General features: G+C 34.5%; 1 protein-coding gene across 4 annotated transcripts in view; it reads right to left on the bottom strand.

Moving 5' to 3' along the window:
* The window catches only part of LOC126975821 (teneurin-m), a 243,062-nt gene that overhangs the window by 35,221 nt on the left and 180,749 nt on the right, over positions 1 to 27,092 (bottom strand). For all 4 annotated transcript variants that reach the window (XM_050823840.1, XM_050823844.1, XM_050823841.1 and 1 more), the window contains one exon: positions 23,819 to 23,857. In XM_050823840.1, the coding sequence (XP_050679797.1) occupies positions 23,819 to 23,857 (39 nt within the window). The remainder of the gene's footprint in view (positions 1 to 23,818; positions 23,858 to 27,092) is intronic.

Genomic DNA, 27,092 nt, shown 5'->3' with positions numbered 1-27,092 from the left:
TGATCATCATCAATATCAGTTTTCCCCCCTGTCGTGTAATCTTAGGATCACACACCAAGATTTTAATTAAATTGAACAAAACTGAAGTTATGTACAAGATCTGTACTGTTCAGCAAATTATAGAGGTCCTGGATTACGCGTCGAGACATTCAGACTCATTTAATAGACAATTAACAAGTTTGCAACATTTTATCCATTTTAAATAAATTATTTCAAGTTCATTATCCAATTAACATTGCAAATTTTGATCCCTTAAGGGAAGGTTAAGTTTAGTAAAATAATTTGTATTTTGTATACGGCAGAATTCTGCCAGAAATATCGCCTATGTAAAATATATATATTATGTGTATCGTGTAAGTTTCCTTTTATATGATTATTTTACCGTATTTTTTTGGTTTTAGCGTACAAGCTAAAATTAGTAATTATTTTATATTATCTTTAAGGCGAGGCCACCAAATCGCCCAACGGAATACCAGCGCTGGTTTTCAAATCAGTAAACATGCTGAGTTGGGTTGGGTTTGTGACGAATAGAAAATAATATTCCTCAATTTTGTGTCTGTCAAATTTTTACTGTAGTCGTTTTGTTCATGTAGGCACTATACGTAACAATGCAAGCAAATGCAATTGCAAGAATGAAGGGAGAGTTTCTTGCGCCGCTTCTTCTCTCTCAGAGCGCCATTCTTTCCGAAGCTGTAGTAGTATCTAGTATATTAGAAATGACATCAAAAAGAATTGCAGAGGAATCAACAACGGCGCCTATTTCTGCTGTGAAGCAGTAATGTGTAAGCATTATTGTGTTTCGGTCTGAAGGGTGCCGTAGCTAGTGAAATTACTGGGCAAATGAGACTTAACATCTTATGTCTCAAGGTTACGAGCGCAATTGTAGTGCCGTTCAGAATTTTTGGGTTTCTCAAGAATCCTGAGCGGCACTGCATTGTAATGGGTAGGGCGTATCAATTACCATCAGCTGAACATCCTGCTCGTCTCGTCGCTTATTTTCATAAATAATTCAATTTTGAGGAAATAAATACTTTTTATGCCTTTTAGCAAATAAACTTTCTTCTTCTGTCTATCGCCATATTTATTTTATCTATGCGGATCATTTTCAAACACAAAATTGGATCACCCAACAATAACGTAAACTATGACAAGTTGCATTATTTTGAATTGAGACCAGGCACTTCGAAGTCAGGAAGAAGGGGATGACCGCTCAGGTGAAAATGAACTAAGAATTCACACAAACATGCACAAAATACGGTCTGAAACTGGTGCTGGAATCTTCTTATAGGAACTAAACCAACACGTACCAAATCCTTGGGCTCGATCTTCCAACGTGAGTGTGTAGCCATCAAGGAAGACGCAGCCACTATACTCAAAATCAAAGTAAATGCTACTTATGAAAAAATTATCTCTGAAACTCTGCGGTGCTCACTACTTTGAAGAACGCCACCTTCTCCTTAGCGATAAACAACCAGAGTCATTAATCCCTGGAATGAGTTGCCTCTGACAGTGGGGTGACCCAATAATGGATTTAGAGACCAAGTGGTTCACTGATAACGATGCAGTGGATGAACCTGCAACGCAAGACTCAGAGACTGCATTTAAGCCCAATGCGTTCATGGATGCGGTCTGTTACCGACAACAAAAACTGGAAACAGTCGAAAGAAGTGTTATCACAAATCATTTAAAAACGCCTTTTATCAAACGGTTTAATGGGCAGCCAATTTCAGAGGGTGAAACAATAGCTCATGTGATACAACGCAACAGAAGCTCAGGAATGTGCATCGGTTGCTATCTAAGTGGCAAAAACCTTTTAAAATTAAAAAACAAAATCTGCGTACATCTGCTGAACACGTTCTGAACAGCTGCTCTGAATTTCTGGAAGGTGCTGGGCTGTTTGAAGTAACTGACCAATAAGCACCCATGGAACCAATTCAGAGGTCGAATCGCAGAAACACAAACTCCTATTATAACATACAAGTCAGTCGTGTCATGATGTCTTTGATATAATGTACAACCGGCACGCCCGTGCCTTGCTCTCATTGGTTCGCACTCGGCTGTAGTGAGGCTCTGCATACGAAGTCATCTGCGGCGGCATACGTCACATTTCCCACGGACCCGTTCATATTTCTCACTTTTTCATCCTGAGGACCGCTTGATAAAGATTGATGACGGGTCGCCCCTCGCCAACGCGGCGAGGCGAGACGAGCTTACACGATTAAATCGCAAATACGATCCGCATATATCCAAATTTACCGCTTGATGGACGTTTCTTAAGGAGCAGAGGTAATCCCTAAACGATTAACATCATTATAAGGGGGAATTACAGGTCGTAATGGTTAAATTAAGTTTGATTTTTTTTGTGCCACAACCTATTGATGAATCAATGGTTAGGTTTCTAAACTGAACTGGTCCAATATTGTCGACTATACATAACATATTTTTCTATCAGCAAATTTTAGGTAATCCTGGTAATTCGGTTCAAGTTGACTTCAAATAATTCACGAAGCTACGAGTATGAACCTATCGATTTTATCTTATTTAAAGTAAAACTGCAGTCTTAAAGAAAAAAAAGCTAAGCTATATAAGCTAAGCTAAAAACAGGACAATTAATATAATTCAATTTTTTTTATGAATTCTATTTTTATTTTTTCTATAAAGCTCTTGTTACTATTTTTTTAATATTGATGTTAATTATCGCTTGATCGAGGGTATATTACAACTGATGATATCAAGCTCAGAATATTCAAGTCACGCTTCGAATATACTATTTTGATTAATGCCTGTATGATGCAATCGACTATTGTGTCTGTAGTTAGTGTGAGCTCGTGGCTCAATAGGGTAAGCCTATAATTCCACTTTTTTATGGAACAGAAGAGATATCCAGCTATTTTATTTAAATTTAAAATTTTAGAATTTAAAATCCTCATAATCTCTATCAATTAGATTCTGACACATGAGCAATAGAAGAGCAACGCCATTTTGTTAAAAAAGCGAAATTTTTTTGTTCGTCTGTATTTTCGATGTTTGCATATTTATGCAAATTAAAAGAAAACAATCAAATGATAAATTAAGAAAACTATTTAGATCTTTCGTATTATTTGTGCTAAATTGATTGCTACACCTATCTAGTTTGGTCAGCCAATATACGTAATATTTAAAAATGTTACGTTAGCGTGTGCTGCCATCTACGTTCAACGGATGTTATGTAATGGATGTCATTGTGACATGAGATTCAACCCGTCGTTTGTCACTCGGCACTTGATGGATGACGCCGGGCCGCGGGCGCGATCCCACGGCCGCGGCCTTCGATCCCGACTGCGCTTGGATTACATTTGGAAATAGGAATCCGAGGTGACTGCCTTCCTAAAAGAACTGTGTTTGTTCAATGCTTAACTTCACATGTAAAAAAATGTTGGCCTCGGAAATGAAAACTTCTTACTTAGAAAAATATTTTTTAAGTAATATTTTAAAAAGTGGTTTTAAATGAAATTGTAATATAAATATATTAATAAATCTTTTTTGTGGCCTTAGTTTTTTTTTATGAAAATAAGGGACGAGACGAGCAGCATGTTCAGCTGATGGTAATTGATACGCCCTGCCCATTACAATACAGTGCCGCTCAGGATTATTTTAAAACACAAAAATTCTGTGCGGCACTACAACTAAACTCGTCACCTTGAGACATAAGATGTTCGTCTCATTTGCCCAGTAATTTCACTAGCTACGGCGCCTTTCAGACCGAAACACAGTAATGCTTACACATTACTGCTTCACGGCAGAAAAAAGCGCCGTTATGGTACCCATAATCTAGCCGGCATCCTGTGCAAAGAACTAAGGAGCCTCCCACTGGTAAACTTGTCTCAACTTTTTAAATTTCATTGTAATAATAATTTTATAAATACATATCAATTAATAAGATTTTCAACATCATCATTCATACGTCTAGATAGCATTTGACAACTGTGAAAACGTCGAAAAAATAGACTTTAGAACTAACCTCTATTTTGAGCAATTCACGCACACTAACATAAGGTGTCATACGAATCGCGACTGTAAGACGTAGCCTGTCACGCACACTAAATTAATATTCCTGGCCTGTTTTTATCGGTTGTTTAACAGCAAGAGACTCTATCTAGACTCAAATTGATTAAAGTCGTTACTTTGCGGAAATCCATAATTATACAGATGTTTTAAGTTTTCTTAAGTGTTAATCTCTAGAGTGTCTTGTGCCAGATTTTGGCGAGTCAACATGTCCTGAGGATGCCTCCTGCAGAGGCGAAACACGTGTCGAATTGTTAAAAGACAAATATTGGCGGAATTAACACTTTAGAAAACTTAAAACATTTGGATATCTCTCTAGACGCATAAATTATCTAAGATTACAATATCCTCCAGAATTTCAACAAATCCCTCCTAACGAATATCTTTGATTCAAATCAAATCAATATCACTTTATTCATTTAGGTCAAAGAGATATGAATTTCAAAATAATACACTTTTTACCATGTACCACTGTTTCGAAAAAGCCTGGGCTGTAGTGAGAAGAAGTAGCAACAAACTCATTGCCACTGCCTCCGATAGAAAATATCTACAGGTATATTCCTCGGATCTCATTTGCAACGACAATACAAGTTCGCACTTGTAAAAAAACATTTTGTTACGCCGTGACAACAATCACACCCATAAATCAAAATGACATTCGTTTATTCCCATCCCTTCAGCCCCAGGAAGCCCGATTTGCGCCTCGAAAAACCCAAAAGAAAACGAACCCTCGCTAATGCAAGGAGTTCTATTTGGGTACAAAGGACCGAAGTACACTCGACCCGCTGACCCGCGAGGGGCGCGCGTGAGAACCCTTTCTTAAGATCCTTACCGGGAACAGATAGGTGTGAACGATGTAGGAAAACATTCAAAGATATTATATGTATAAAATAATTATAAGAAGAAAATTATAGACGAACAGATTAACATTTACAAAAAAGAAACAAATACAAAATAGACGCAATAATGACCCCTTCAAACTACCAAAGCCAAGGACCAATTATGGACTGAAAACAATTACGTATGAAGGTGCTAAACTGTACAATGGACTATCTTCGGATATCAAAGATGCAGGCACTTTTAATTTATTCAAGTTTCGTGCGTTTTTTCTAGTGCACATACTTATATTTAGTTTTATATGTGTTTATCGTAAGGACGATTCATAGATTATTATTTATAAATATTGTTCTCATGTAAGTGACAGTTTGTAATGTTTGAGAATAAATGATCTTTAAGCCGACTTCAATCGTATATGGAGTGTCAAGTTTCATTTACAGTCTACCTGATCTCAGTCAGTTTTAGTTTTCAGCAAGGTGGTACATTATTCCACCAGGAAGTAAACTACATTACCGTTTGTGATAGGTCACTACAGAAGGCCTGTCCTAATGAACTGTTTTCCATTTAAACGTTTTATGAATGTTATCATGGCAAGCTAACATCCGTTCCCATTATACTATCTACAGATAGAGATAAATGTCTACCTTCTACTGTCAGTTATTAGCTGTCAATAATCTGAAGCTGTCCCAATATACCTCATAAGTCATTCTTATCGCCTTATATTGGGACGCGTGAAGTGAAATTTCCATACAAACTTCAATCGCTGGTAAGCTATACGTAGTCCCATTGACAGACAGCGTGTACGGATAAGGTGAGTTACCGTCGATAAGTTTATAGGGACAGAAAAATCCACGATAGTTACGATTTTTATCTCAAGTAAGAGATAGACTGAATATTGGGAACGGCCGTTAGTGGTCGTATAACAATGGGCAATCTATCACTTAGTACAGTGAAGTTTACGAAGATCTCTGTCCTACTAATTCTGTTTCACTAATTATTTGGACAGGACAGTTGGGGTGCCTTTGCCAATCTTTGATAAATTTTTATTCCTAGTATTTTTTGCTCAAGATCACTTCGATGGTCCTGACTACAGCTATTTAACTACTATCGAAAATTTGTTACCACTTATGTCGATCTGTCCGCCAAATATATACTAGCTTTCGAACCAAAGTGTTAGGCCAGCCAGTCACACCAATTTTTTGAGTCTGTAACTATGAATCTTCCTGCCTATTTTCCAGTTACAATGAGGGTCCCAAGTTTCTATTGGTTTCCCTCTGATATGCCCAGGTGTTGCAGTACTGTCTGCCAGCATCACATTTCAATTGGGTCAAAGCAGTATTGGTTTCTCATCCTCAGGGTATAGACTGCGCCATACAGAAAGATCGAAACGCTAGAAAGTAAGGTCGAAAGTCTAGAATTAAATTATGATATGGATCAATAAGTAGTACATACAAATAATAGAATTTATTCAAAATACTATCTTTGCGCCTCAATAAGGCTACTGGAAACCCAAGCGCTGGCAGCTATTTCGGTCAACGGATAAGCCTAGCTATCCAACGCGGTAATGCTGCCCGGATTCTTGGTACGCTTACACATAATGATAGTTTTAATTTTATGTAGTATTGTAAATATAGTTATAAGATTTGTTTTGTTTGAATTATAGAATTTATTTAATATTAAAAGTATATAAGATTTGCTAAAGAGGTGTATTAAGTTATTTTATACTTTTCATTTTTTGAAGTCGGTTTTTTTAAACTTAATTTTTTTTTAAAAACATGACTTGAACATTTTTGATATGTTTATTCAACAATATATCAATACATATAGCAGAAATTTCTTTTATCCATTCAGTTACCTTTTAGAGGATTAAAGTAAAATAAAAGGATTTGTGAGTCGTAATCTAGTAGCTAAATAAAGGTCAGAGATAGGGCTCGGACAAAGTGGTCGTGGCGCGGATTAGAATGGAGTTTATAATGGGCAAGCGCGCCGCGGCCGGGAGTCCCGAGGGTTGACTGGGAATTGAATTTGTGATATGGCATCGTAGTGTTACTTCATATTTTTATAATTATCTTTTCGATAATTGAGACAAAAGTTGTTAATAGTATAAAAAAGTTGGGTAAATCCAAATAAGCGCTCATATTATTCATATTTTTTATAGTAGTTTAAATACAGACAAGTTTAATATAATATAACCTTATTGCTTAGCTTCAAAATTACTTGAAATCAGTAAATTTCCAAGTTATTTGACTTGATTATAATAATTTTGTATAGTATCAGCTGTCTTCAAGCTCCATTTAGATATGGCACATTTAACTGCTCAAAGACCGAAAATTTCGGAATGTCCAACCGAGAAAAAATTAATGTTAGCTAAACAAAACCAAATTATACTGCCGTTTTCTTCCCATGGCTTCCCGCATAGTTAATGAAAAAATTAAAAAATAGATTGTATTAAAAATTTATATTTTCAGAATTTATCATGTTCACCCCGCCATGGGGAATCTGCCCATAAACGCCATCTATAAATCCACAAGATAAGCCACTAAAACCATTTTTTTATGTTAAAATAGTATCAATATCAATAAGTTCAACAATCTATTATCTTCCTGACGATGTGCTTTTTATATCATCTGCACAATATAATTGTTATATACGATTTTATGCGACAAAACGTTGATATCTTGATATTTAGGCCCTAGTAGAACATACTTACGAGCTTCGCGCTTAAGACATGCAATAATTGAACTTATGATGATTCAAGGAGAATTATCTGTGACACGTTTCATTTAAAGATTGTTTGTTAGCATACCTTTCTTCAATTAATATTAATCTATATATATAAAAGAGAATGTATGTTTGTATGTTTCTTAATAACTACTAAACTATTCGACCGATCTCAATGAAATCTTTTGTAATCGATTCGTTGAAGCTCAAGGACGGTTTACATATATAATTTATATGGCAAAACAACGTTTGCTAGGTCAGCTAGTGCTATATATTTATGAATACACTTGCTTGTAAAATGAGTCTTATTACATTATTCTTATGTCCATAAACCGAACTATTACACACTAGTGTATAATAGATTTATCCCTACAAAGTTAAGTGCCTAACTGCAAATTATATAAGAGTAAACAGCGCATTTTCAGTCGCTGAATCGAACATAAAAGACTCAATTCATAATAAAGCGAAAATCAGTGGCAAAATAAAGCAAGCCATCAATTTGGAGGCAAAATATTTTGCCGCGAACCACATCCATCTACATCTCGTAGCATGAGTTATTTGATGCCTTCTCCTCCCAGTTATTTATATCATTTACCTAAATGAAAGTTCTAAAGAAGTGGCAAGTGCTAATGTAACACAAACTGTCAAATTACCATCAATAATAATCCAATATTGTTTTGAAAATTGTACATTCACCAATTATTTTAATAATTAAACGATTTATGCAATACATGTTAGTTTTATCCTCGCAATTGTGTTAAAAAAGAGTATATGAAACTCGTGAGCAACTTACGCACTAGACACATACCCCAGCCTTGTGTATAACAAGGTAAAGGTGTTGTTATAATGTTAACTTAAACTACAACATTTAATTTGTCAAACTATTTACGTGGATATAAGAAATTTTTTTCTTTGTAATCCATAAAACTACTTTTTTAGTCAATATATTTTTGCCAAACGTAAAAATACACAAACAACAAATTTTAACACTTTTCCGTTACTACTTGTAAGAAAAAACTGAAAAAAATTGAGCTTATGTAATTTGTGTTGCTCTTTACGATCAAAATCAACAAATCCACATAAGACTTATGCTTTTGTTCTTTTCAAGTTAAGATATATAACAATAATAAAATCTTATTAATTTATATCATTCCACAATTCCTAATGTGTCTTGGCACTCTATTTTTCCTCGTCGACCCTATACGATGAAACACGAAAATATTTGAAGTAATGTTTTAAAAGTTGAATCTCGAGCATGTCTCAAATGTCTGCAAAGTTATAAAACGTTGGTGTAAACGCAGATGCGTCTTGTTGTCCCCCGGCGTGCGGGCCTCGCCCTCTCCCAACCCCCGCGCGTATCCAGATATTGGAACAAGGATGTGCCATCAGCGAACATCTCAGTTCGCACTTCGCACCTCCATTTATATTTATGTTTTTATACATTTTCACATTGATCAATTCTGTATTATTGGTCGCATTCCAATAATATTTCGTTCCTATTGAAAATATCTGCCAGCCAAATAGTGATTGGCTTCGATCATATGTTCTGAGGATGTTCACATACTCAGGTGAGGTGCATTTTATGAGGAGTACCTGTAGATTTATTATAGTAGTTATAATTAATAAAACGTAGCCGATGTTAAGCGTTTTGAGGTCATCTAAGTCTTCTTATAGTTTGTATTGTGAGCTAATTGAATCCTGGACTGGAGTCCGCTCGGGTGTGTCTTATAAGTAGGTGTTGTTGGCCAATTGTTAACATATTTTTGTAGGTATATTTTTTAATATACTATAACTTTTTCTTCCTAGTAGCGCAATCTTGTGAATTTCGCACGACACAAGACAGCGGAATCCATCAATTATTACACATTGGTAACTAACTCTGCAGGCCTCCAATTCCGCAAGAAAATTCAAGTGGAAACACGGGGCCACCTACCGAGTATATCGTGTATAAAACGCACAATGGACCTCCGACTAGTAATCCCAATGGCAGGATCAAATACATTATACATTATGTGCGATCCAGCGGAGATAGCGAATATATATCATCTGATCTAGGGCTATCTATCTTGAATATTTAGGGCTACTCGACGAAATATTTTCAAATCCTTTGAAGTTTTGCCCTGTCTGAATTCAATATCAATAAAAACTGTTGCATTGTACTTTACTCGGTCTAGTCAAACTGATGAACCGTTGCCGAGCATTTACCAAGTACGACGACTACGGTTTGAATGTAAAATACTATGTTTAAAATTGTTAGATTATGTTTTGTAATATTTTGCAAGGTTTTTCTATAGAATTAGATTTTTTATGATTAATCTTTACTTTACTTTCTTTATAACTTACACGAGTAAGTCAAAAAAATTGAGTAATTTTAGTACATCACTTTGCATACATTGTATGAAATATAAATTAAAATGCTGATAATGTAAATATACATTTAAACAGTGATATTGAGTTTCGTACCACTTCTTCGAATTAAAGCTCAATTTTTCCGAAGTGGTGGTACATCTTTGACATTCATAAGTGTCATTTTAATCTAATTTAATACGCTTTCCCTTTAGTTGACTTCCTAGTACAGTATTGTAACAAGGAGTTCTTAAACGCATATAAGAACTCATTGTTCTATGGTTGGCCGTTAGTTAAAGAATAGAATATTCTTTTATAATTTAAAATATTTATGAGAAGACAATCGAATAGTAATTGAATAACCGGACATAGATAGAGAATGATGTAAAGTAAGAACGGTCGGCCTTCGGCCTAATCTATATATATATATATACATAAATGAATTGCATTGAATTGTTCGTTAGTCTCGCTAAAACTCGAGAATGGCTGGACCGATTTGGAAAATTTAGGTCTTGAATTATTTGTGGAAGTCCAGAGAAGGTTTAAAAGGTGAAAAAATAGGAAAATGCTCGGAATTAAATAAAAACAACAATTTTGTTTTTCATTTGATGTGTCCCCCGTCGTCCGATATTTGTTTTGTATGGACATATTTTCTATGAGAGAATTTATTGACGCATGGTTTGACAGTTCTGCTTTAAAACAATTTCATTACAACAACAGGGAGCATTTTTTACGAAATAATTCTTGATGTTATGAAATATTATTGACAAATTCACAAAAAAAACAGTATTTTATTTATTATATACAGAACAACGTCTGTCGGGTTACCTAGTATTTAAAATTTATAAATATTATGTTTAATAGAAAGTAGAAAGAATAAAAATATAAAACTAACAGAATACATAAGATTGTTTTAATTAAACAACGATCCCGCGTGTGAGGGACTCATGGGTTACAGTACCTACACTGTACACTTGAATCATGAAAATAAATTCTTCTTAATAGCTGCTAAGCTATGAAGCTTAAAAGAAAAGTGCTGTCAAAGCTCTAGTGTAAGAATTATTAAGCTGGTAATAAAGAATAACAAGTCAAAGGCCCTTGCTTAACCTTAACATGCTCTTAAACAATATGACCCCGGAATTTGTTTTTGATTGTGAACATTAAAAAGAAAATAACGCTGTTCAAAGAAACTCAGCGCACGGGAGCATATATAATGAACTTATTAAAAATGCACTCTAAAGTATGATATAGAATTGTGAAAAACTTGTTTCCACAACAAAACTTGCAAAAGGAAAGCTTTATGCTAAGCAAAAGTTTAAAAATAACAACGCGCCGAGGATCCATTTTGTCGTGGGCGAAAAAGGCGCGAAAATAGTTGGAAAATGGCGCTTGTATATTTATAGTTTCAATTAACGGACTTTGCACGCTTCGCTTGGCAGACTTAAACCTGGTAACTGGTTATTAGAATAAATAAAACAAATCCATTTACAAAACAAAACGTGCGCTATTTTCTATCTACATATTACTACAGCTACCAAGCTAACGATGTTTTTATATTACAACGTACGCTCGGACGGATTCTAAATTAAAAAAAAACATATTTCTATTGCATTTTTGTTATTATATGTCAACATAGCATGGTAAGCCCATTTATTTCATTCAAATTCAAATATTTTTATTCAAAATAGGATTCAAAATCACTTATTGAACGTCAAAAATTACCACCCATTCAAAAGAGACTGCCTCAGACCTGAGACGAATGGGCTCAAGAAACTCAGAGAGCTTTTTTTTAATATAAAAATATCGATTACAATGTGATATCGTACAATTAACATTTATAATAAAAGCTTTATTACCAGTCCGTGGTGTCATTAAGAAAATCGTTTATGCTATAGTAACCTTTCCCACACAAACGTTTTTTAACAATTCTTTTAAATTTCGTAACACATTTGTTTTGAACATTTTCTAGGATTATATTGTAGAAGCATATACATCGTTCAACAAAAGACTTACTAACTCGATCCAATCGAGCAGTAGGCATAAAAAAATTATGTTTGTTCCTCGTGTTAACATTATGAATGTCACAGTTAACATGCAGAACACTGAAGTATGGTATCAAATTATTACAAAAATTAGGACTATATCAGAACGCACTATACTGGTTAATTAACATTGTAACGTATCGATACCAAAACATATTCTAACTAAATAAAGTTAACATGGAGATATACGTCGGTCTATTCGGATATATTTCGGTCAGCAGCAAAAGATTTATTTGTATGAGAAAACTACCCACGATTGTATGAATTGATACATAGGTCACATAATTTTATTTAGTCTTTAACAATTTGTTGTCCACTCTACATTTCACGTATAAATATGTTCTACTGGATAAATATGTTTCGGCACTAAGACTCATAAAAGAGTTATCCAGGCGTCTAACTGATTTAACAGGTGACCCAAGATCTGGTACGTACCTCTGTCAAAGGATAAGGTTGGCCGTACAAAGAGGTAACGTTGCCAGCTTCATGGGCACCTTGCCTGCCGACAGCGTTCTTAATGATATTTACTATTTGTAATTAATTAATTTCGTTAGATTATTTAAGTATTATTTTATTATTTTTTATATAAATAGTGTTATTAATTATTAAGTCATATGTAAATAATTTGAAATAAATTTATCAAACAATAACTATGTTTCAAAATTTATTATCCATTCCAAAATATAATATACCTGTGAAGAACGGGCACTAAGCGGGCTACTTTTTTAAAATAATGTTGTATTACAATCAAATTTATTTTCGTATCAACCTGGCAGTGATTAATTCATTATGATGGTGTGATATGATTTAGAAATTCATTTATTTTGTTAAAGTTTTACCGTATCACGCTTACGTTTTAAGCAATTATTTTGAATTTTGTCATATATTATGTTTTGTACTTTTACTAGGATCTTGCTCTCTAATGTTATTGTAAATGCTCAGCTTTTATATAAATTTATTAAAATATTTCGCTAGGATTGATTAGGGCATAAAATATACAATAGCGTGAATAGCCCTCTTTTGCAGCATAAAGATGGTTTTAAAATATAGGATAGGAACTATACTATGAAAATAATAAAAGTAAACAATTTATTTATATATTAAACAACACTACATCTATCATTATAAGTTTGACTTAACCTAATGCGACAGAGTTTGGAACATAATATAAACTTACATTTTATAATATAATACAAGGCAAACCGTATCTAAACATGTTTCAGTTTTACTGTCTTATCTTTCTAACTGCGTATATTGCAGAACTAATTCTACATAATATAAGTTAATCCTTCAACATACGGGAGCCCCATTGTACGTTGGACTCTTGATTAACACCAAGATATATAGCAGATATAACCAGTTTTTCCCTCTCACAGGTTAACAAAACAACTGCGTCCGTATTATTAACGTTTGGAAAAAAAAACAATTTATTGGCACTGAACCAGAAAATGATATCAGATGGAGTATTGTTCACGTCTTTGTCATACATAACTTGATTTAACTTCGAATTGAATATGACTGAATTTTCATCATCAAACAATTTTAAAAGCTTGTGATTTTTCATTAGGCATACGTTGATCTCCCTAATCTAGATATTTGTTATATTTTATATTTATTATTGTAAACAGAGAAGAGGGACGGTCATAAAATAACCCTTGTGCTACTCCTATATTGAGAAGAATCGTATGACATAACCTGCCTGCCAAATCTAGCGTAGTTCCTGGGATTGGGGCAAAAATTCCTGAATCCTGACTAGCGTTGAATGACGAACACAATCAAAGACTAAGATAAGTCATAGAATACTAAGTCTATTCTGCTCTACCCTCCAGGCCTGAAAATTATTCTTGAACACCTTCTAGATCTACATCCTCAATGAGATCTTCAACGTCCCTTAGTGAAACCAATCTGTTTATGTGAAGCAACTTATGATTGATAAAATATGTAAGCTTATATTTTTCAATTTTACTAAGGTGTGGTAATATCAAAGCTCTTTCTGATTTAAATATTGGTGTAATAGAAAATTTCAGAAGACCAAGAGACACATCATATTTAATACAACTATAAAAAATTATTGCAAGATATGGTGCTATGACACCAATTTCTATCTCACTTGTTATTCAACCACAAATCAGCAATTTTTTTCATGTCTAGAGATTAAGACGGAATCTATAACTGAAAATAATATATTGCTTACATTATTTACCATTTCCCAAAAGAAGTAACTCAGCAAGGCTGGTGTTGGTGACAATAATGTTTGTTATAGACACTGCACTGCCAGAAAAAAATCTCAAAGGCTTATCATTAAAGGCAATCAAGTACTTATTAAATGTAGCAAACGCAGCGAACAATTTAGTTGGTCGCCACTGCACGCGGCTATTTAGCGACAATTACGTCGCGTCATCGGCAATTGTTCGGCGACGATTACGCCTGACAATGGACCCAATCTGCCGGCTGCCCTAACGAAGCTTCAGTCACTGCCGGGCCCTGACCCCCAACCTCACACCTCAGGCCTCTCATTCCGAACTCCGAACACTTAATTTGTGGTAGAAATTGCAGACGAGTTTGGAGTTGTGTTTGAAAGTGGGCAAGACGGAGTTCCGACTCCAGCTAAGTGGTAATTTGTTTAATGACTTATGACAAACAACTCCCTGAGTGGCTATTTAGTTTGGATTTGGCAACCATAAGGCTTGTTTTGAGTCCATTCGGAACCTTTTTAGTTAAAAAGATTCATTCGGAAAAATGTGAATGGAAAAGGCTCTGCTGTTAATATAGAAGTGGTAATGAGTTTCTTTCTTGCAATTTACTGTCATTAAAAAAGTTCAACTTCTCCGAAGTGTGAGTAAAATGTACTTTGACATGCATGTGACATTTTTCACATTATTTATTTCACATTATTATTATTAAATTAATAAATAACTTTTGAGATCGAGTTTGAATTAACACCACGTATAGAGCGAAATAATATTATGATCAACAAGGGAGCCAAAGTTAGAACGACCTTGGCTTTGTAATTATGAAGCAAGTTCATAAAGCAATATCGAGGAAATTGTTCAAGTTGCTCGGTTAGTTATCAATGGCTCGTGGTGTTTTATGTGAGGTGGAAGAGCCCTATATAGAGTAGAGATACAAGTCTGCGAGCTGGCTGTGCACGGTGAGATAAATCGTCTTCTTCATTATGGTTCACGTGGCGGACGCATTGTCAGAATTAATCTTACAGTCTTGGTATCAATGATTTTTCTTAAAGAACATCAAGAAGTTTCTTCTAAACAATCGGCTAATATAAAAAGTTGGTCATCGCAGGATCGAGATAGAGAATTTTATTTGTCTAAGACAGCTTTACTTTTGTCGTAGTTGGTACCGACTTGAGTTTGAGAAGGGACACCACCTCGAACCCACTAACCTCACCCTGATGAAGGACCTCCGAATGGTCGGAGGCAAGTCAGTACCAACTTGGATAAGTCAAGAGTAAAGCCTTTTTAGACAAATAAAGCTTATAATGTCTCACGAAAGTGTAAATATTTTAATTACAGAATTTGTTTAAGGTAATGTTAAAAATACTTTTAATGGGTTTTGTTGAAAATTTTACACAGAAGGCTTTGAAATGAATCAATCCGGAAATTCCTTATAAGTACGGCCTCATCTGATAAGTGGCTTTCCTAGCCACACACGGCATACACGCCACAAGCCACCACGTGATTGATGCCTTTATTGTACACTCGACCTATGGAGACTGGCCATCCATTACGTTACACCGAATATAAAACAATCAGCTGTAGTTTAATACTGATTTAAGTTGTAATTTCACAATTCTTTTTGTTTATATTACTTCCCTAGTATTAGCTCATTTGAATAACTTACAGTGATTAAATAATTTTATCAGTGGGAGGCTTCATTCCACACCATGCTGGCTAGGCTATGTGGCTTCCAGTCGCGTCATATAGTGGTTGAAAAATAATGTACAAAAGCATTATTGAGCTTAAGTTTAAAGGACATCGTAGCTAGGGGGCTAATGTGTTTTTAAGTCTCAAAGATCGTCACTAACGACATGAAATTAAAACGAAATAATCAAGAAATCACCCATCGCGTAGCGTTAGTGTTCGTTCGTAATTTTCCTAGTTTGTTAGTTCCTAGGTCCTAAAGAATCATTGAGAGCAAAATTCAAAGAAATTAACATCTTGACTGTTGTTTCTCAATATATTCTTGATAATGTAATGTATGTTCATAGGCACATAAGTGAAATTGCTAGAAACTGTCATAACCATAATGTTAACACCAGGGACAGACATAAAATTATAACGCCTACTACTCGCCTAAGTCTAACTCGACTTAACGACGTAAGTTTTAATTTGTGGGGCGATGTAATATGCTTTTACATCAAGATCCCAGAAAATGTTTAAAACAAAAGTATTACGTTATTCAAAAGAATTGTTAAAAAACCTTTGTGTGGTAAAGGTTACTATAACATAAATGACTTTCTTAATGATACCACACATCGGGACCGCCCTCAGGCTATTAAATAATAAGTTTAATTGTACAATATTACTTTGTAAACATATTTTTACGATGAAAAAAAGGCACGCTGAGTTTGTTGCGCCTGTTCTTCTCAGGTTTGAGGCATTCATTTTGGAATGAGTGGTTTTGACTTTCACCAACTTACTCCCTAAGTCACCGTTCGCGTAACGCCAGCGTTTGATATAACTATAGTCACGTATTCATCAGCTTCCTACTCAAGTCAAGCGTGCATAATAAAACCAATGATGGCTATAGTTTAACAGTATTGGAGCAAACTTCAATCTTATGACAATTCGTTATTTCAGTGTTGTAAAACTATTGTGTGTGTATCATCTTGCATGGCAAAATAACGCATTGATACAGTGTTTTATCATACCGGCAAATTGACCACAGTAACATCGTTCAAATATTCAATAATATACACACTCTTAAGTATCTATGATAGAAATTGTATACCTACCTAACATACATGATAACTCAAAATGCATATTAAATATATTGACATTGAGCTGATATATTGACGTTGAGCGTGACATTCATAATGTTAACACGAGGAACAAACATAAACTTGTTGTGCCTACTACTCGGTTGGGTCGAATTAGTAAGTCTTTTGTTGGGCGATGTATATGCTTCTACAATTTGATCCCAGAAAATGTACAAAGCAAATGTGTTACGAAATTTAAAAGAATTCTTAAAAAACGTTTGTGTGTTAAGGTAACTATAGCATTAGCGATTTTCTTAATGACACCACGGACTGGGGATAAAGCGAACACCCTCAGGCTCTTTAATTATAAATGTTTATTGTACGATATCACATTGTAATCCATATTTTATATTAAAAAAAAAGCCCGCTGAGTTTCTTGCGCCCATTCTTCTCAGGTCTGAGGCAGTCTCTTTTGAATGGGTGGTAGTTTTTGACATTCAATGAGTGATTCTAAATCCTATTTTGAATAAAAATATTTGAATTTGAATTTGAAAAATAAACAAGAACTGAAAAACAATACACACTTTGCAAGTAGTAATTTAAAAAATTAAATAACTAAAAATATTAAAAAAGTAAAAACAACTACAAGAAAATAATATAATATAATAAATCAATATATATTGGCTACACGAGTATTTAGGCTGTAGATGAATGTTTAATTATTATAAATCTCAATTAATATGTAAATCGTATAGGGGATTCTAGTTCGCGTGATAATGAATGCCTCGGGGTCGACTCTATTTTGTTGTGTGTTATGTGAAGGTAACACAATCCTGAGCTGCCTTGTCAGCTCACCAAATATTATTACAATGTAGGTTCGAGTCGCTACGGGCACTGCCTAATTCCCATACAGAGTATAAGTCGACGCGATAAAGTTATTCAAAATCGTGGGACGGCCGTTTCCAAAACCGTATCTCTAGTTACGGATACATTGCTGTCACCGTTTAATGACAAGGTCTTATCAATCCATAGTTATGTCCAATATAATTGTAGTACAATGCTTTATGTTGATAAGTTATTGAAATGTAAGTAAGCGTTAAAGGATAGATTTGTCTACCTCTAGTAAGCTAATCAGAGGATCGATAGGTTATTGAAAACGGCCGTAAGACGTCTTACCCAAAGACATGTACTGTGAGGTCTGTCTCACAAGGATTTATGTATACATCTAGTAGTGCTTCCAATTCACTAATTGTTAACTGACAGAGTTGAAAGAGAACAAAAAAATATACACACAAATTTAGAAACTCCTCATTTGTTTTGAAGGCGGTTGAATACTACTATATCCGATACTTGTAACAAGGTTGTAACTGCTTAAAATATTATATTAAAAATTGTAGATACCAATAGGTATGGATAGGGCTGGCTTTGAAAGCATCGGTGTCCTACGCCGTAGCCCGTGCTACGCCAGCACCGTCGTGGCCCGCACGCATTTGAGATCCAAGAAGCGGTTTTAAAATGATAAGTCTGATCCGCGGTGATATTGTGAACAGAAAAACCCTTTGAATGTAGTTGATGTGTCTGGAAGCTGTAAAGCTTTAATATTACGTAACTTAATGAAGCTCTTGCGTCATCAACGGTGATTATAATAATATCTCTAGGTACACTGAAACTTGAAATTCATTATATTTAATCTGTTTTTTTATTTAAAAACTTCACTTCGCAAGAAACAGGTGGCAGCATTGTTAACAAACTGAAACCTACACAATTTCGCCGCATTATATTCACCACCCGAACCACAGCTCCAGTGCAAGTGGTGCTATACTCGAGACGAGATCATCTAACGTGGCCGGTTAATACTTTGTCGGTCGGCATACACCGCGTAAAACTAACTCAATAAACTTGTTAAAATTACTGCACCCAAGGGTTAGGTAAGCCTTGGCAAGTGGCCGAATCACTTCGATTTATATTTGTGAGGTTCGAGTATAGAGGGCACGGGGCGCCATATTCTGTGCTTGAGGGATTTAATTTGATCTTCGTATGTGAGGATTTGAGTGAGGAATATAAAATTATGAAACATTTAAATATAACACCTTCTAAAGGATTAAAATGGGTGTAATCTGTTACTGTGCTTTTGCATAAAAGTTACATTTTTATTATTATTTTAGCTAACCAAACGTATCGTGACTATTTTAGAGCATGTTTTCAGAAGGACTGAAAAGTTATTTTATTTTATTAATATGTTTCAGATACCTTTATTTAACTGTGTCACACTCACGTTAATCAAAGAAGATACCATTATAAAACATATTAATAAAAGTGTTATATTGCAGAAAAAAATTACTCTTTGTAAAATATTTCACCGGTAATGGCTCGGAAACGCAGTTGTTGTGTTGAAAGTTAGAAGCCGCAGCCTTTTCTGTGTAAAATGATCAACTGTTAGTTAGTATTAACGTAAGTAACCTATTATCTTTATTATATTGCTGTCACTTGTGCAGCTTGTCGCGGCTCTGTTGGAAACTTAATTAAACCAAAACAGTTATTTGTTGTCAGATAGTTAGGAAACACATAGTTTAAATACTATCTATTTTTAATCGTATAATAGTTTTGCTAAAAGCTAAATTAATTTTCTGTTCATGACCAACAATCGTAGCCTTTGGTTGTAGCACATTGCTACGAGTTAGAGCTCGCCTAACACTTTAACTTATTTATATTATAGAGACAATCATAAGACGTGGGAGGACACTTTAAGCTAGCTTTCAGCATAGGATATGTTTTTCTCGTTTCGTATTTCATATTTATTACATAAAAACAAAATGTGAAAATAAAATGGGAAATATAAAGAATGAAACAACAGAAAATGCGACAACAATAATTGAAATAATCACTATCGTTTCATTATGAAGTGCCAATCGTTCGAGACAAGAGCTGCTCGCACCACAAACTCATTAAACAACACTCATTCAATATACCTCCTTAATACACCATTACTGCCTTGAGCTCTGCTAATTTACTTTAAGCATGTCAGACATACATGTCCGGACATATATGCCCGGACATACATGTCCGGCTCGGCACAACACAGCACTTGGTACACAACGACTCGACATCGCTACACTAAATTTTCGCACGCGCCATTTCGCACGGAGAACTCTTGAAATGCCTTTTTTAAATTTACTTAATAATTCACGTCGCGCCATCTGTGAGCGCCTGTGCACTTTATCGTGTGTTTTTATTTGAATAAAGCGTGGAGATAAATACATTGGACGTGAGAATGAGCATCGTTCGCGCGTTAATGGCTTTAAGGAGTGTTATAGTTTAAATGTATTTAAATTAGCTTAAGCTGTAATAATTATACATATTTATATGTTACATTTATAGACAGGTATATATTTTAACAGAAGACAAACGGGTGGGTGGCCACTTGATGGAAATTAAAAAATATACGTTGGCGTAAATGTCATAATATAATAAAAAATCTGTCTAACATAACAAAATATCTCCTTGAGTGGAATATGTGAACTTACTGGGGCTCACATATTTAAGGAATGGCGAACAGAATTAGAAGATTAGACAATTAACTGTATGACATACTCGTAGATACGATGTATATATTTTTACAACAAGATCCCAGAAAATATTCAATACAAAAGTATAACGATATTCAAAATAATTGTGTGAATTGAAAAAAACGTTTGTGTGATAAAGGTTACTATAACATAAATGACTTTCTTAATGATACCACAGATTGGGAATGGAGTGACCGCCCTCAGGCTATTAAATAATAAGTTGTACAATATTACTTTGTAAACATATTTCTTCGATGAAAAAAAAGCCCGCTGAGTTTGTTGCGCCCATTCTTCTCAGGTCTGAGGCATTCTTTTTGGAATGGATGGTTTATGACGTTTAAGAAGTGATATAATATCCTATTTTTATTTTTTTTTTTTAAATTTTATTGATGATGCTCCATCTACAGTCCCACCGTGCGGATAGAGCTGGCTCCGCTCACAACTCTACACTCATCAATTGTTTTAATTAAACACGAATTCCAATCGTAATTGTACTTATTGCTACTTGATGAGAAGTGTAATTAGTGTAATGTCATCGTTCCTCGATAAATCTACAAAGTTTGAACGAAATCTAGCCGTTTAAAGTGGGTCAAGATCGCGCCCAAAGAAGTCGGTTACAAACATACAAACATACAAGTGAAGCTAATATAAAGCGTGTAAAAAGATATTTAATTTCTTTTTGATGAGTCATTTTTTATATTATATTGTAGTTGAAATGTTTTGTAAAACGTTGAAGCTGTAAATGTTGATTATTAAAGTTCTTTATTTTTTCTCATTAAGCTCAACCTTTTGCGAAGTAGAAAATTTATAAAGAAAAGAAAACTTGACATTCACAAGTGGCATTTGCTTGACTTATATGAATAAAGTGATTTGATTTTGATTTGATTGCAGTATAGGGTACTTAACTTCAATTCTATCAGTGGGAGGCTTCTTTGCACAAGAAGGTGGCTAGATTATGGGTACCACAACGGCACCTATTTCTGCCGTGAAGCAGTAATGTGTAAACATTATTGTGTTTCGGCCTGAAGGGCGCCGTGAAATTACTGGGCAAATGAGACTTAACATCTCATGTCTCAAGGTGACGCGCGCCATTGTAGTGCTGCTCAGAATTTTTGGGTTTTTCAAGAATCCTGAGAGGCACTGCATTGTAATTGGTAGGGCGTATCAATTACCATTACCTGAATGTCCTGATCGTCTCGTCCCTCGTTTTCATAAAAAAAAATACAATTTTTGTTAACCTTATTATTACAGACATTAAGTAATTTGCAAACTTGTAACATGATGCATTTTCTTTACCTTAATTTTGTTATCTGACATTCTATAGACATGAGAGTTGGTGGTCTGAGCGCACGTTGTGTCGTACTGACCGAAAATAGAAGAAAATATCGACATTGTGAACGAGGTAAGACTTAAAAAATAATGTATCATAACTTATGATAAATTTAAATAGAAACGCTGTCAAGCCAAGTCATGTTCGAAAGGAGCTATAAAATAACAGACTTCTTTCAAATCTCTGATCCGATTTCAAAACATTGTTTGAGAAATAGCCGTTGTTCGCGAATACAAAGCTTCCTTAACGTCAAGTGTCACTGATGACAAAAAATAATGCAAATTCAGTGCGAGCTTCCCTGAACATTTATAACAGATTGTTAGGGCGTCGCCACACCACCCGACTCACTCCACACTCTGCTATTTTTCAGCGATTTCTTAAGACGTTTTGTTACTAGAACACTCTTTTATAAATTATCCATAAATTTTCGTTTCATAAGATATTCTTTATATCTTTCGATTTTAAGACATAAGGTTCTGTTTCTATAAGAGCGGGGCCAGATTGGGCCAGAGGAGGCAACACCAGGAGTCTAGAGATGGGTTGCCGGCCTTTAAATTCGCATGTTCTAACTTTGAAGGTATCTGCCTAAGTCGTATCGGGTTGGGAAAAACTTTTTAACGTTTATCGTGCTTATGCAATATCCGCTTACTATTCCAGATAATAAAACAGACAATAGCAGCCTAATACAATCAAATAACGTAACATAAATTTTTAATTGCGTTTAAGAACAAACATTAAACAAACAACAATGATTCAGGTCGTTCGTGGCCGTTCAGTGAGCCAGGTGTTCTCAACCTGCCGACTCAGCGACCGACACTATATCGGTATCATCGCCGTAATGTCCGCGGCTGGCAATCAACCTCCTCCTCTCCTACATTTTTTCTTCTTGTATTTCTTAATTCGTTACCATTTTACAAACTTTACTGAGACATTGTATCTGTAATTGTTTTTTATTTCATTTCAATCAGGGCCAGGGATTGTCAACGTATTTGTGTTTCTATTCATTTGAATTAAAGCTTAACTTAGGGTTAGATTCTCTCTAGAGTAAAGTATCTTTATCTGTAGTCTACGCCTAAAGCCGACGATGATTTTGAGTAATTAATCTGACAGAACCAGTATATGACGTACTATCTATGGACAGATACGACACATTAAAGGCCGGTAATGCTCTTGTGACTCCTCTGGTGTTGCAAGAGAATGTGGGCGGCGGCCTATTCCATAATATAAAAAAAGAACTGTAAATGTATCTTAACGCATCAACAAAATAAATGTTGGCTTTTGATAATTACTTCATATTGGGATGTGTAATAAGAGTATTCGATTATGTAAGGAATTCGTCCCTGTTTCACACCGCACCACTTATTTATCATTAATTAATTTTATTTTGAGATGCCGATTTAAATTAAGCTTTATAATTCTGGTCTAAACCAGTTACTTTTTAAATGAAAAACATGATCTGTTATTATCTGTTTGTATTATAAGCGGTGCTAGAACCGCTCATTACTCTCACAAATTGAACGTAACAGATATTAGTGAGCTCATACTAGGTTGAGTGTATCGTTACCAGAACTCGTATTAAACACACGTTTATTAATTTTCACACAGGGGCTGAGAGGGAAACTCGCTCACAAAGTGATCGAGAACTTTCCACGGCTGCTCGGTTGAGAGGCTCTTCACTGAGTACGGACGTAAAGACAAGTTTAATAATTTCCAAATAACAAACACTATTGAGGGTTTACGATTTTTACGAATCGTACTTGTAATACCAGGAACAGATGTAAGCATTTTATGCCTTCTTGCTCTGACTTCTTAGTTACGGGAAGTATAGATCCTTCATGTTCCCGGAATATATTGTGGTGAATATATACATACAAAAAACCGAACGGATTTTAATGCATTTTGTAGATTGGGTGATTCAAAACATAAACCCAATGAAAGAGCCAAACACCCAGAGTCCATGAACAAAAGTAACAGTAAACAATAGATTGAGACTTACGTTCGTGGTCAGGGCGGTCGTAACTAGATCTCAGCATGCCTGGAATAAAAGAAAACTTATATCAAAAAACAAAATATTTTGAAATAATCAACTAAAGTAATGAAAAGGTACATATCTCAAAAAATAATATTAAACATTTTATAGTTGCTAGAATTACCATATTATATCTTAATATATATAAATCCAGTGTCCTGATGTTTGTTTCCAATGAACTCCTCTACTAATAAACGGATCTTAATGGGGATGACATCATGGAGTGCGGTTTAGTCCAACTTAAGAGATAGGATAGTTTTATTTCGATTTGGTACCCATACTTATTTTTATTTCCAATATTAATTTTGTATGGAGTATGAACGGTTTTATAGTTCTGCTGTTAAGAAGTAATTCGTGATATTATGAAATATTATTGACAAATAATTAAAAAATAGTATTTTATTTATTATGTACAGAATAACGACTGTCAGCTAATATTATATATTTAAAAAAAATATATATAAAAAAAGCGGAACTGGCATTTTCTAATTTAAATCAGTTTGAATGATGCCCGTTTCATTTATGTATGTTTTTTTGTATCGTATTTTCTCTTTAATGAGCAATCTAAAAATTTATGAAGACTATGACAAAATTAAAAAACACTAAAGGATATATGATAACTCAACAACGGAAAATCACCGGTTCTACAGCCATTAACACTTTTTTAATTTTAAAAGATTTTGTTTTAAAATATTTTGAGGGTGAAATATAAAAAAGGGGTTTCTCTGTTTGAAAACTAATTTATTGTTCACACTAATATATTTCTTTTGTTTGAAGTAATATGTTTTGTTTCGATACTGTACGCACTGCGATATCTAACTCTTAACATCTTGTACAATGTCAATCGACACTTGATAATGTTTTATAAAATAACTGAGAAATAATCAGATTTTAAAATTAAGGTCATAAATCAACGAGAAGCTACATCAAACGATTGGTCGATTTCGTTGTCTTAGTGCAATCCTAAATCGCTAAGCCACGTACAATTACCAATCTATAGAATATTTAAGATCCCTTTTTCTATCCATCTATCTTCGTTACAAGGCAGATAAACGTTGTCTATACTATATGGAAATTATGATTTATTTATTTATTTATTTAGATTAGTTACACCAACAACACATCATTATACAATTAAAATTTTAGCAAGACGCAAAGGATAGTACAATACGACATGTCTTTACAGGTGTAAACAACATTTACAATAATAAAATTAAAGAAAATGAAGATTTAAAGAAAATGATGATTAAAAAATGACTTAAATACATTTCTATTATAAAAAAAGAGATTTATAAAATATATAACTACAAATAATAATTTACTTCTAATATTTAACTTACATAACTAAGATCTTAATTGAAATGATTGATTTATTGAAATTCAGATTCAGAATTGGTTGAAATATAAAATCTGGATTGTAAACAATGTTACACGAGATATCCAATATTAAAAGTGATTGAAGTAGAGAGACACAGTTGCATGGTGGAGGGGACCTGACGTTTATGTTTGATTCATTCATTAATGACATCACTATGTATTCATTCAGTTATACACAATTAGTTCGGTTAGTGAGGTGTATCTGACGTGGCGTCGTCATGGCGACCGGTTCGGGCGCTGCTAATTGGTAGCCACTGCCGCCTGTGTCACATTCTACACCATACAGGCTGAGATATATACAGCGAAATCATACTTTGCTCAGACTTTTTTTAAATAAAACTTTGCTTTGCTGATAACACGTGAACTTGACTTTTTTATTCGGCTGCCTTAGCTTAAGCTAAGTATAATTTCATAAAAAAAACGAAATAAAACGTTATACTAAGCTTTGGCTCTTAATAGTGATTTTCATTATTATAACACTAGAAATAAGGGATTGCTTGTAACTAATTCTACTAGGCTTCATAAGATACATAATAGCTTTAAGGGCAAATGTATACACTTTTATAATAAAGTCCCAGCCACTAGTCAAGCATTCTATCTATAAATAAATTTAAATGTTTTATTAAAAAATGGCTCTGTCGTAAATCCTATTACTCCACAGCTGAATATCTAAGTGATCGAACAGCCTGGGACTAGATTATGATTATTTTATAGCAATAGCAATGACAGTACAATATTGTATAATTTTATAAAAAAGAACGCAAAAAAAAAAAGAATGCTGGGAGAGTTTCTTGCGCCTCTTCGTCTCTCTCAGAGAGCTATTTGTTTCCGCAGAGGTATCTAATATAGGTATATCTAGTATAGAAATCACATCAAAAATAATTTTAAAGGAATCAATTTTGAGAAAATAAATGCCTTGATGCCTTTAATGAGACTTAACATCTTCTCTCAAAATGACGAGCTGGGAATTTTGGTTTCAATCAAGAATCCTGACCAAAGAACACTGCATTATTATAGGCGGGGGCATATATTAAGTATATTACATGTAATGTCAAGTGAAAATATTGCTCGTATCTTCAGTTCTTCTCATCATCATCATCATATCAGCCGGAAGACGTCCACTGCTGAAAAAAGGCTTTCCACAAAGATCTCCACGATTCAACCCCGTCTCCTCTCGTGGCTGTCCTAAGAAACGACTAAGGGATACAAAGAATGGAGGATGTGCAGCGAGACCTTCCGAGAGATCATCATCTACTGCAATCACTACCCCGCCTGTCAAGCGTGGCGATTATGGCAAAACCCCCCAAAATAAAAAATGACAGACTCTTTTTCTCATAAAAATAATATAACACCGCTATCTATTACAATCAAAGGCAATCCTATGTGTACTCGGTACTACTGTGAGCACGGCGTTTATGTGTAGTGTAAACTAGTTGATTGCTCGTAATATTTTGTGTAAACCGACAGGCGATTTACATTTTTAAACGCGTCTCTATACGACCGTGAGAATGTTTTAACAGCTAAGTATAACAACGCCAGTCAGGTACATACAAACGGACAAACAAGAAGAGAAATTACGAAATTGTCAAGTTATAAATTATCCAGAACGGCACTGACTTGTCTGTTTGAAGCAACAGTAATAAGAAACGAGATGACATTATGTTATTAAAACTAATATTTTTTTATGATAATAAGGGACGAGACGAGCAGGACGTACAGCTGATAGTAATGGATACGCCTTGCCCATTACAATGCAGTGCCGCTCGGGATTCTTGAAATACCCCAAAAATCTGAGCGGCACTACAAATGCGCTCGTCACCTTGAGACATAAGATGATAGGTCTCATTTGCCCAGTAATTTCAGT

Source organism: Leptidea sinapis, chromosome 38 (assembly GCF_905404315.1).
Source record: "Leptidea sinapis chromosome 38, ilLepSina1.1, whole genome shotgun sequence".
Classification (NCBI taxonomy): Eukaryota; Metazoa; Arthropoda; class Insecta; order Lepidoptera; family Pieridae; genus Leptidea; species Leptidea sinapis.
This window is presented reverse-complemented; position numbering and strand designations above follow the sequence as displayed.